We start from the raw sequence: 12,766 nt of genomic DNA on the forward strand, positions 1-12,766 counted from the left end.
AAAATGTGTTATCCATGCTAAGTTGCTTCAGTCATGTCCGACTCTGTGCAACCCCATAGACAGCAGCCCACCAGGCTCCTCCGTCCCTGGGATTCTCCAGGCAAGAACACTGGAGTGGGTTGCCATGTCCTTCTCCAATGCATGAAAGTGAAAAGTGAAAGGGAAGTCATTCAGTCGTGTCCGACTCTTCGCGACCCCATGGAGTGCAGCCCACCAGGCTTCTCCGTCCATGGGATTTGCCAAGCAAGAGTACCAGAGTGGGGTGCCATTGCCTTCTCCAGGTGTTATCCATACAAAAGAATATTGCTGCCGCTGATGCTAAGTAGCTTCAGTCATGTCCAACTCTGTGCGACCCCATGGACTGCAGCCTACCAGGCTCCTCCATCCATGCGATTTTCCAGGCAAGAGTACTGGAGTGGGTTGCCATTGCCTTCTCTGACGTTACAAGTTGATGAACCTTATAAACAGTATGCTAAGAGTAAGAATCCAGTCAAAAGAGACCACATATACAATTTCATTTATATGGAATTTCTAAACTAGGCAAATCTATAAAGAAGGCAAATTAAAGTGCAGGGGTGCAAATGATCCTGAGGTGTCTTTTGGGAGAGATTAAAATATTCTAAAATTAGATCATGGTGATGGTCACATAACTCTTTGATTTTGATAAAAATCATTGAATTGTACACTTAAACAAGGATCATTTCATGGTATCTAAATTAGGCTTCAAAAACTATTTTAAAATCTAATGAACTAATCTGGGATTTTGTGTGTGTGTGTGTGTGTCATATAGCTCAGCTTTACCTCAGAAATTGAATTCACTACTGATCCCAATGCGGGGGAAATCAAGTTTTTTAAAAGAATAATTTGCAAGCAAGTTATAAGGGTCTTTCTTATTGCACTGGATAAACAGTTTACATTCATATCTGAGAAAAAGAAACTAAGAATCTGTTAGTTCTCCTCTGGCCTAACCATGTCCAAGGTCATGCACACAGCACATTGTGGACAATGCAGAAGGCTACAAGGGGCGTATAAGGTTACTCTATTGGTCCAGAAAGATTTGCAACTCATTTTCTTACATTTTAAAAAAATTCATGAAGTACAGAATCATTAAAGTAAATTCTGTGTGTACAAAGAATACTAGTACTGTCCTCGAATACTATGACATCTTATAAAAAGAAATGTAGTAGCTTTCTATATTTTCATCAATTCTTCCCCTGCTTTTAGGTAACAGCTAGGGAAGCCCTACCTCACAACCTTGAGAAAGTAAGGTCAAGGGTAAAACAGAGACCTGAAGAGTCAGGTGTCAGCTTCAAATTTCTTTCTTTTTCTAGTTTTAGTGAGATAATAATTGACAAATGACATAAGTTGAAGGTATACAACTTAATGATCTGATTTATGTATATATTGCAAAATGATTAGTACAATAAGTGTAGTTAACATTAATCTCCACACATAGCTACATTTTTTCTTGTGGTGAGAACGTTTAAGCTCTTAAACAACTTTGAAATATACAATGCAGTATTGTTAACTACAGTCACCATATTGTACATGATGTCCCCCAAGTTTCTATTATAACTAGAAGTTTGTACCTTTTGACCACTTTCATCCAACTCCCCTACCCTCCACCACCCTCAAATTTCAAAATAGACTCTTGAAACTCCCAGCAGAGAGAAGAGTTTGGGGAAACTCAGAGAATTTATGGGGTAAAACTCTAGGTTTGGAGAACACACAATGATGTAAGGGCCAACTGTCCCCTACACATGCGCCTTTGCAGGTTTAGGGCCAAGTCAATGGAAGTAGGTTACATTTCTGTGTGAGGATGAGCTTTCCAACTATAAGTGCTCTTTCAAAAGACAGAGACGACTCATCAGGATGGTTAAAGTAAGAAATGCATATTTGGTTGAGTCAGTAGAAGACCAAATCTGAATGTCCATAAGCCTTTTAAAAGTTCAAGCCCCAGAGTCCCAGCCCTGGAGATTCCAAGTGTGCAGGTATCAAGGGGAGCATGGTCAACTGCTTTGTGGTCATTGTTTTTCTTGGTCTTGTTTTGTGCTTTAGATTCTTCACTTGATTTTGTGATCATCAGTAAAGTTTGGGGCACACGGGGTTAGGCCAGATCAGTGATATTCAACCAAGGGTGACTTTGTCCCCAAGGGAACATGTGACAATGTCTGGCATCCAGTTGATAGAGGCCAGGGATGCTGCTAAACATCCTATAATGCACAGGATAGTCCCCTCAACAAAGAAATACTAGGTCCCAAATGTCCATAGTACTGAGGTTGGGATAATTCTGGGGTAGAAAACCTTTCTGGGATCTTCTCTAACCCTGAGATTATAGGATTCAAACGATTAGTATAACCACCTATGTGTATTATGTTTATGTATAGATGACCCACTTTGGGGATTAGGGCCTTATGTTGATCTAAATTGTACATACTTTGCTCCATATATCTCAAGCGTATGCCTGCCTCACAAGTCTTCTGTCTCTCTCTGGCCTTCACTTACGGCCCTCACTACGTCTAAGTTAAGTGAACCACAGAAATAAGTTTTGCAAATGTCACCAGCACAGACTGACAGCTGTATAGGAACAGAGCATCAGACGCAAAGTACTCAAAATCAGAGTTAAGATTTTTAAAGGTCCTACCAGGAATGAATAAACTGGTGTCTCCATTTGTTGGTACTTATTTCATCAGCACTGGCAAAATTGTCAGTGGGGTAGAGGGTATATTTTGGAGAATTCCCCCTTCTCTGCACTTCCCTCTTGCAACCAGCAGTTTTATGTTCTTTCTCCTTTTGCCCTGCAGCAAAATCAGCACTTGAAAAAGGGTCTACAGTATATATTCCCATTAAGGAACTGATGAATCTTCCTAGACAGAAATTTTGTGCCCTTGTGGGAAATGGACAAGTGGCTTCTAACATTTGTTGAATGGAGGCACCATGGACTAGTAGAATGAGCAAGGGTTTTGCTCACCCACCACATTCAAGGTTCAAACTCCAGGTCTGCCCTCTACATTTGTAGGTCATGAGAAAATCACTTCAGCTCTGCAGCACTCAGCATCTTCATCAGGAAATTGAGGATAACAACATCTAATTTGCAATGTTGTGGTCAGGGTTAGATAATATCTATAATGAGCCCCAAGAAGGCAGAATTTGTGTCTGTTTGCCTCTGTTTACTGTTTATGTCATCACTAGAATAGTCGGACCCACAGTAGGAGCTCAAAAAAATGTCTCTTGAATGAATATGTGAAATGGTAGCCACTACTGCTGAGAGGCTGCTTTGTGCCAAGCTGGCCTATGGTATCTCCTCCTTTCAAGGGCAAGAAAGTGGAGCTAGATACACGAGCCTGATTTCCTGGGATCACTGATTTTTCATCCTTGTTAACCATTCCAGGGCAAAGAAGGAGCTTTTATGGTGCGAGATTCCAGGACTCCAGGGACATACACCGTGTCCGTTTTCACCAAGGCCATCGTAAGGTATGGTGCTAACTCAGCAAAGTGGGGAAAGATGGTACTGAGGTGGGTGATCAACAAGCCACACACAGCAATGTCAGACAGTGGATGAGGTAGAGGGGTCCTTAGAAATAGTGCATTGTCCCTGATCCCTCTAAGAAAACCAAGGCCAGGGAGATTAACAACATAGCTGAACTCACTTAACTGGAAAATGACAGAGCTGGGCCTGGATGCCAGGTTCTTGCCCCAATTAGCAACCTTGAGTGCAGAGCTCTAACGAAATAAAATATCTAGTCCTGTATTTAATATGTTTATAATTTAATCCAAAGAATAACAAAAAAGATACTTTGCAAGCAAGAAAAAATGAATTCTAGTTCTGGCTCTGCTGATAAAACTACCCCCCATTTATTGAGTCCTTACTATGTGCAAGAATCTTATAGGTCATTTCCAACCATAATAAGCCCCAAAGGCAGGTACTACTATGCTCCTTTCACACATAGAGCTGATGGCCCCTTCTGAGGCAACACCAGAGGTAAAGCTGCCCTCATGTTCCAGCTGGCTGACTGCAAGACCCTCACCACTGGTCTATGCTCCTCAGACCGCAGTCTCCTCTGTAAAACTGTCTAGAAGCTTAGCCAGGTCACAAATTCTTTTCTATCTAGAAAGTCATTAAGAACTAAGCAGTGTGGCAATGACCAAAGTCCAGTTAAGAGAAAAGTAATTTTTAAGGTGTCTTCAGGGAACAAACACTTTAGAGAAGGAAATGGCAATCCACTCCAATATTCTTGCCTGGGAAATCCTACAGACAGAGGAGCCTGCAGGCTATAGGCCATGGGGTCGCAAAGAGTAGGACATGATTGAGCATCACGCACAATGCAGGGAATACTTGCTGGAGGATGAAGGACTGCAGCAAGACTTGAAGCAAGAGCAGGGTGTAGCCAGGTGGTGAAGAGGAAGGGTCTGTCCAAGGTTGAGAAAGAAGGCAATGCCCATCTCCAAGGGGCCATGCCTCTGCCATAGCTGGGGGACCAGGGACTCCAAAAGGATGATGGGAAAAGAATGAGAAATAAAGTCTGTGTTGGGAGTCCCTCAGCCCAGCCCAGATTCAGCTGTTCATTAGGAAGGCTCAGGACTCAGGATATGATGGTACTCAAGGCTAAGACTTTTTACAGTGAAAGTATATACAGCAAAAGCAGCACAAGGGAAAGGCACGTGGGGCAAAACCCAAAGAAAGCCAAATGCACGCTTCCAAGAGTCCTCTCCTAGTAGACTACACAGGATGTGCTTAATTCCTCCAGCAACAAGTGCCATAACAGGGTGAAATGGTGTCACCAGGGAAGCTCACGAGACACTCAGCACCCAAAGTTTTCACTGGTGGCTGGTCATGTAGGTACCCTCTGCCTGGCATGTAGCAAAATTCCAGACTCCCAGAAGAAAAGCAAACGCTGAGCATAAACCTCATTGTTTATGTTTAGGCACATCCTTACCAGTTAGAGAATGGTGGAAGCCCTTTTGAAACCCAAGTTCTCGGAAGCCAACCAAGTGGCAACCTGGCAAGCAGATCTTTTATGAATGGCTTAACTCTGCTATGCAAAGTCAAATACGTACAAATGGGCTGAGATGCTTTCTGAACGTATGCTGATGATTAGTTAAATCCACACAGCGGAGAAGGCAAACATGCCCTCCCATGGGGGATGGATACAAGATCCTGGGGGATGGATACAAGACCTTCCCCCATTTTGTGGTTTGGGGAGAAACATCACCAATCCATCATGGGACCAATCATAACTGGGTCCAGGCGCACCCTCAGAATCTTCCTTCATACACCACTCAGGGCCAACCTGTCAAGACTGACATAAAAGTTAAAATATATCTGCCATGCTTGTGAGAGGGCAAAAAGCAAAGCTTCTAGGATACTGCTACCAGTAGATACTTCTGTGTCCAAACATTGCTTCTTAGTAATCACTGCATGTCTCATTTGTTTAAGTGAGAACAACCCCTGTATAAAGCATTATCACATCAAAGAAACAAATGACAACCCTAAGCGATATTACGTGGCTGAAAAGTATGTGTTTGATTCCATCCCTCTCCTCATCAATTATCACCAGCACAACGGAGGAGGTGAGTTCTCAGGACAAGGCCAGAGGGGGGCCCTTGCAGGGGTACATGGAGAAAAGTGACAAACACCCATCATTCCAGACAAACCAACTATAAAGAGTAATGATTTATACCAATACCAAAGGATGCCAAATATTTGTGTTTTTTTTTTATTTTATTTTTTAACTTTACAATATTGTATTGGTTTTGCCATATATCAACATGAATCCACCACAGGTATACACATGTTCCCCATCCTGAACCCTCCTCCCTCCCCATACCATCCCTCTGGGTCGTCCCAGTGCACCAGCCCCAAGCATCCAGTATCGTGCATCGAACCTGGACTGGCGACTTATTTCATACATGATATTATACATGTTTCAATGCCATTCTCCCAAATCATCCCACCCTCTCCCACAGAGTCCAAAAGACTGTTCTATATATCAGTGTCTCTTTTGCTGTCTCGAATACAGGGTTTTTGTTACCATCTTTCTAAATTCCATATATATGCGTTAGTAATTCTGTATTGGTGTTTTTCTTTCTGGCTTACTTCACTCTGTATAATAGGCTCCAGTTTCATCCACCTCATTAGAACTGATTGAAATGTATTCTTTTTAATGGCTGAGTAATACTCCATTGTGTATATGTACCACAGCTTTCTTATCCATTCATCTGCTGATGGACATATAGGTTGCTTCCATGTCCTGGCTATTATAAACAGTGCTGCGATGAACACTGGGGCACACGTGTCTCTTTCAATTCTGGTTTCCTCAGTGTGTATGCCCAGCAGTAGGATTGCTGGGTCATAAGGCAGTATACTTTCCATTAGCAAATTTTGCTGCTGGAACCATGAGATTTCACCAACCACCTACCCACTTGAGATATTACAGGTCCTCTCAGGGAAGGTGTAATATCAGTGATTGTGGCTTTGGAATTTGTTTTCCAGAATAAAAATAGCTCTTGTGTTGGATTACACTTTTTTCTTCCTGGTGATTTGACTCAGATAGTTGCTTCAGTAAAGCTCTAACAACTGCCTTTCACTTTTTAATCAACCCAGGCCTGGTCACTAGACTCCGGTATCCAGTTTGCTCCTGGAGGCAGAAAGCCCCCGTCACCGCAGGGCTGAGATACGGTAAGAGTGCATTTGGGAATGGTATTCATTTGCACTAACTCACATAAAGGTCTGGGGCAAATTGTGAATGGACTTCCCCAGACTTAAAATGATCATTAAACAAGTATATCTGGAGATGTATCTCGAGATGGTATACACAAATGAACATTTACAATGTGTGTAAAATAAATAGATAGACAGATGCACTTTTATCTAGGTCATATCAATGAAGTGTTTGCTGGCCACCTACTCTGTACAGAGCATTCCACTAGTGCTATGAGAAACCAATGGTATACCACTGTGTTCTGGCCTATCTTCTAGAACTTCTGTATCATCTAGTTTATTGGCTATCAGTCCATTGCAGGTGCTATAAGCTAGCAGCATCCAGAAGTGTGTGTCCACATAGCAGTGTTAAAATTTTTTGAATGCTTTTAGGCAGGGTATACATCTCCAGGGCCATGGGCCTTACTTTTCCTTCCTTCCCTATGAAACCACTTCACCCCCTTGTACTTTCTGCCTGGGATCTGAAGGCATTTGGGGATGCAAACATACCCTGATCCAAAGTGTGCTGGCCGAGGAGAAGGCTGATGTAACTTTCATGTTGTATCTTTTATGTTGCTGGTCCTCAAACTTCGGTGGGCATTCAAGTTATCTAGGATGCTTATGAAAAGTATTGACTCCCGGCCCCAACCCAGCACTTACCAAAACGCAATCCCTGACAGTTGGGTCCTGGAGTTGCATTTTCAGCAAGTCCCCTGGGTGATTCTGACACCAGGGGCTAGAGGGTGATACTTTGAGAAATGTCGCCGTGGGCTCCTCATCTGTAACCAGCACCATGTCTGCACACTGTGGGTGCTTGGTACTGTTTCCTGTTGAGTCTCTGCCTCAAAAAGGTAGAAAGTGAACTGTTTATGGTACTAGACCAAATGTCAGGAGAGGATAGTGTTCCTCAGCCTCCTGACAAAAATAAAGTAACTCTAATACCTGTAGAATCCTAATGTGTTCATGCTGGGTGGAAGCCCAGGGAGTATTTTATGAACCCATTCATTTCTGTCAGCATGGAGGTTGAGATTCAGATTCCTTTTATTCATTTATTGAGCATTTGTTGAGAGCCTACCTCGTGCTAGACCGTGTGCTGGCCTGCACCTCTGTACCACTCCTCCTGGAATCTACTACCTTACCTCTGCCAAGGCCTAACAAGTGCTGTCCACAAAATGGATGCTCTTGATGGATAAATGAATGAATGAATGACCAATTCAAATAAAACTTGCTCTACATGAAAAATGACCATAACAATTTTCAATCAGGTACAGGAAATGATGGGGACCTTAGAACCCTTTCATTGACTTTAATATCTCGACGAATGCCATCCTCCTTCCTCTTTCCATGTAATCGTCCCCACACACATTTTTTCATGGTTTTCAGTGCATATTCTATGTTATTATTTGGGAAAGAAGACAATTTTACCTATCTATAGTTCTAAGTATGAGGGCTTATACCATTTGCCATCTTTGAGCTACATTAACGATAGTCTAACATTCTATATAGAGCAGTATAGTTCCCTGGTGGTCCTATACCTTGTATCTACTGCTTGCCAACTCTGGAAAACCCTCTCTTTCTCTTCCAGGGAAATGGGTGATTGATCCCTCAGAGCTCACTTTTGTGCAGGAGATTGGCAGTGGGCAGTTTGGGTTGGTGCACCTTGGCTACTGGCTCAACAAGGACAAGGTGGCCATCAAAACCATTCAAGAAGGGGCTATGTCAGAAGAGGACTTCATTGAGGAGGCTGAAGTCATGATGTGAGTGGCCAAAACAAGAGTACACAGAGAGCACTGTGATCTTTAAATGCCATTCTAATGTCGTCTTATGCCACCTCCCTGCCCAAGTCCAGCGATGGCTTCCTATGGCATGGAGAATAACACCAAGCTCCTCACTGTGGTCTAGAAGGCCTGCCATGGTCTGGCCCTGCCCACTCCTTAATTTCATCTCCTACCCATCTCTCCTCTGGTTCCATGCATGCCAGTCACACTCACCTTTGTTGTCCTCACACACACCAGCTGAGTCCGTGCCATTCTTCAGCTCAATGAGACATTTTTGTTTGAGGGAGGGAGTGTATTTTGGGAAACTGAATTTAGACCATCTCAACTCTTGCCATTTTTCTCCAGGAAACTCTCTCACCCCAAACTAGTCCAGCTCTATGGAGTATGCCTGGAACAGGCCCCCATCTGCCTGGTGTTTGAATTCATGGAACACGGCTGCCTGTCAGATTACCTGCGTAGCCAGAGGGGGCTCTTTGCCGCGGAGACCCTGCTGGGCATGTGTCTGGACGTATGTGAGGGCATGGCCTACCTGGAAGAGGCGTGTGTCATCCACAGGGACTTGGTAAGAGGATGCAGGGCAAAACCTTATAAGTTCAGGGTGAAGGGGCATGTGCCAATGAAATGCAGAACTACCAACACTGGGAACGCAAGAATCAATAAAAAGGCACAAGCTTTCTTCCTTCCCGTTGCAACTTCTTCTTTCCTCCACCCACTGTGGGAGGTCCTCATGGGACTCAGTTCTGGGCTCTATTCCCAGCCCCACCTCTAACTTTCACTCTCTGAGTTGGAGTTTACATTCTTCCAAAATGAAGCTAACAGCGGCTCCTCCTTAACCTCTCTATGCCTCCACATCCTCTTGGTAAAATGAGAGAAGTTGACAAGTACATGCTTTCTTAAAATGTTATCCAAGGATCTATCAGAATCACATTGGAGTGATCCTAGAACCAACCTCAGAATTTCTGGGGGTTGAGGCTCAGGAATATTCATTTTAACATGTCCACCCCATGGAATTTGCAGGCACATTAGAATTTAAGACTCACTGGATCTTTTATCAGTAAGGGATCTTCAAATCCAACACTCTGTGATGTGAATTAGGGACCATGTCATCTCCCTATTGAGGAATAGTTTTAAGAGAATTAGCAACCTAACACATTCTCACTTTAGTCAAATGGATGACAGCTTCTTCATACCATCCCTAAGGTTAACATCGGGTTGCACTGGAGCTTATAATTGGTTACACAACACCATGGATTTCTTTTTGATTAGGATCCCAGGAATGAAGATGAAAGATGAGATTTACTCACCCTGATAAAAAGACCTTACGCATTCAGTTTCCATCATGCACTAGTGATGCTTAATTAACATTTGTGAAGCTCCTTATTGCTCCCATATAAGCAAAGCACTGTGATTATAGGAGACTCCGTAATTACTGATTACTCACCAAGTTTTCTTTTTCCTTTTGTTTGCCTGTCTCTGCTCCAGGCTGCCCGGAATTGTTTAGTTGGGGAAAACCAAGTTATCAAGGTGTCCGACTTTGGGATGACAAGGTAATTTAGGGATATGGTAGCAGCAAAGTCTCAGGAATGAGACGCAGGCCCCCAGGACACTCGGACCATCTCTCTCCTCTCTCTTCCCAGGTTCGTCCTTGATGACCAATACACCAGTTCCACAGGCACCAAATTCCCAGTGAAGTGGGCATCTCCGGAAGTCTTCTCCTTCAGTCGCTACAGCAGCAAGTCAGATGTGTGGTCATTTGGTAAGTATCATTCTGGCCCCACACCCACATAACCTGGGACTGTGTGCCAGCTGTTTTATTTGTCCAATTGCTGGGATGGTAAGGGCATCCCAGTGAGAGTCTACAGACTCATTATTGTATTTATTCTTGGTTATTTTTGAAATGGGGGTAAAAATTAAAAAACAGGATACTGATGACAGCTGCTGTGAGATCAAGAGATGGAGGAGTCAGAAGATTAGAATATGAGTTCCTGGAGGGCAGGGACCATGTTTTTTTCCCAACATTATATTTATTCCCACATTTAACCCTCAGTAAGTATATTACCCATTCATTCAACAATGATTTTTTTGAGCATCTACTACATGCCAGGGGCTAATCTGGGTGCTCACAAAGCATTGTTACATAGGATAGAAAAGACTTCGGGAGCCAAATTTTAAGGAGAGATAACAGTCATGTAAACAAGCTAACAAATATGTGTGTAAAGTCAGGGAGTAGTAAGCAAGTGCTATGAATAAAACAAAGCAGTAATGGGGCAAAGAGAGACTATAATGGAGGGAGGGTCTGTATTAAATAGCAGGATCCATCCAGGAAGGCCTCTTCAGAGAGGACTCTCAGTGACTGTTGAGCAGAGAGCTCAATGATGAGAGGAAGATGTCTCCATTTGAAGATCCAGGAAACAGGGTCTCTAACAAAGGCAGCAACAAGTGCCAAAGTTTGGTGTGTCCAAAGAAAAGGGAGTACTGACTTAGCAGGAGAAACATAGGCAATGAAATTGGCTGGCCATGGTAGGAATTCAATTTCTCATAAGTGCAAATGGGCATGAATGAAAGAATGAATGATGCCCGTGTGACAAAGAGCACTAAATGTTCTTGCTGGAAATGTCATATCTTTGTAAATCATAGCCTGTGCATATTAAAGTGTGCACAAAACTATCCTGGACAACCTCTTTGATCTGGAGTGTAAGAAGGACTCTACTTTGGACAGGAATGGTTTGGAGTTTGATGTTGCCATTCTGTATGAAGGGAAGATTTGCCAAGTATATTGACTAGTAGTAGAAACCAGGGAGAAGACTAATTAAATCCCTTAGGAAAAGAACTAATTAGTCTTCTTCAGTACTTTAGAATGTCCATTTCCAACAGCCAAGTGGTATGTTTATTTTGAGTCCTTCTAAATTGTTCCTTGGACTTCTCAAGTGGCTCAGTGGTAAAGAATACATCTGTCAATGCAGAAGACGGAGGTTTGAGCCCTGGGTCAGTAAGATCTCCTGGAGAAGGGAATGGCAACCCACTACAGTATTCTTGCCTGGGAAATCCCATGGACAGAGGAGCCTGGCAGGCTATAGTCCACAGGGTCACAAAAGAGACAGATACGACTTAGCTACTAAACCACAACAACAACAAAAATTGTTCCTTAAAGCAGTTCCTCTGTTCAACAGGCCTAGTTATGACTTTGATAGTCAAACGAAGGTACAGAATGAACTCAGAAGAAATAAAACTGCACTAGAGCAACCTCAGATCCTCTTTTCCCAGTGCATACAACTAGGAAGGGTGTGGCCACTCCCCATGGGTACAGCTGGTCACGTTGCACCAAGCCAGTTGTTCCATAAAGAAATGTTTGCAGCCGTGGCCACTTCGTCACATTCACCCCCTGACTCGGAATGCTGTTTATCCTGCCACAGGTTGTCAGCCTAGGACTTTGCTGCTGCATCTTATAATTAGAGGACTGAGCTTAAAGTCTGTCCCTTCCTAGGATGTGTCATCTGAAGTGTCCAAAGATGAGACTAACTGATGGAAGCAGAATAGGAAGGGGGAGAAAACTGGGGTGACAGCCCTGAGAAACAGAAATGTGGATGGAGGAGAGCTCGCTGCCTGCGGCCATTAGGCTTTGTCTTGCATTTTAAGGTTTTTGCCCTAATGAGCTACTCTATTTTAAACAAGTCAACAAACCTCTTCGGGGCCTTACTCAGTTCCTCACTGCATCACAAGGTTTGCATAAAAGCAATTGTTTTCCAGCCAGCTTTGAGCAGCAAACCCCCATTTTCCAAAGAAATCTCACTAGAAATCCTGGCATCTTGGGGTGTTAAATAGGCTTATTTACTGAATTTTCCCAAACTCCTGAGGCACCTCTGAGGCTCCCTCAGAAATTCTCTTCCAGTTGTCTGGACTGGGCCCCAGGATCTGCCATTGGAACAAATTTCTGAGATGATTTTTCAAGACTTCAGACGCTTGAGGGATCATATTTTGCAAAATTCTTCCCTTGAGTTCTCTGGATTCTGTTTTGAAAACTACTGGATTAGGTGACCTGCAAGCTCTGTTCCCACTCTGACATCCAATGACCAGATATAAAGTTGGGTGTAACATTTCTACTGAGGGCAGAAAAGAAAAAGTTATTAAATCAGAGGTCAAAAATAGACAACCTGAAGAGTTTTGCTCGGTTAACACAGTATTTTTTAATCAAATTGAGTTTATATTTTATTTTATTTATTTTTTTTTTTTTTTGATATCCATAAACTTTATTTATTTATTTTTTTTTTTTTTTTTTTTTTTTTTTTTT

General features: G+C 42.9%; 1 protein-coding gene across 1 annotated transcript in view; it reads left to right on the top strand.

The window, feature by feature from the left end:
* The window catches only part of ITK (IL2-inducible T-cell kinase), a 63,818-nt gene that overhangs the window by 46,001 nt on the left and 5,051 nt on the right, over positions 1 to 12,766 (top strand). Inside the window, exons 9-15 of the mRNA XM_010855281.1 lie at positions 3,392 to 3,474; positions 5,438 to 5,571; positions 6,605 to 6,679; positions 8,286 to 8,457; positions 8,824 to 9,040; positions 9,961 to 10,025; positions 10,116 to 10,234. Coding sequence (XP_010853583.1) covers positions 3,392 to 3,474; positions 5,438 to 5,571; positions 6,605 to 6,679; positions 8,286 to 8,457; positions 8,824 to 9,040; positions 9,961 to 10,025; positions 10,116 to 10,234 — 865 coding nt within the window. The remainder of the gene's footprint in view (positions 1 to 3,391; positions 3,475 to 5,437; positions 5,572 to 6,604; positions 6,680 to 8,285; positions 8,458 to 8,823; positions 9,041 to 9,960; positions 10,026 to 10,115; positions 10,235 to 12,766) is intronic.

Source organism: Bison bison, unplaced genomic scaffold (genome assembly GCF_000754665.1).
Source record: "Bison bison bison isolate TAMUID 2011002044 unplaced genomic scaffold, Bison_UMD1.0 scf7180017864363, whole genome shotgun sequence".
In the NCBI taxonomy this organism is placed as follows: Eukaryota; Metazoa; Chordata; class Mammalia; order Artiodactyla; family Bovidae; genus Bison; species Bison bison.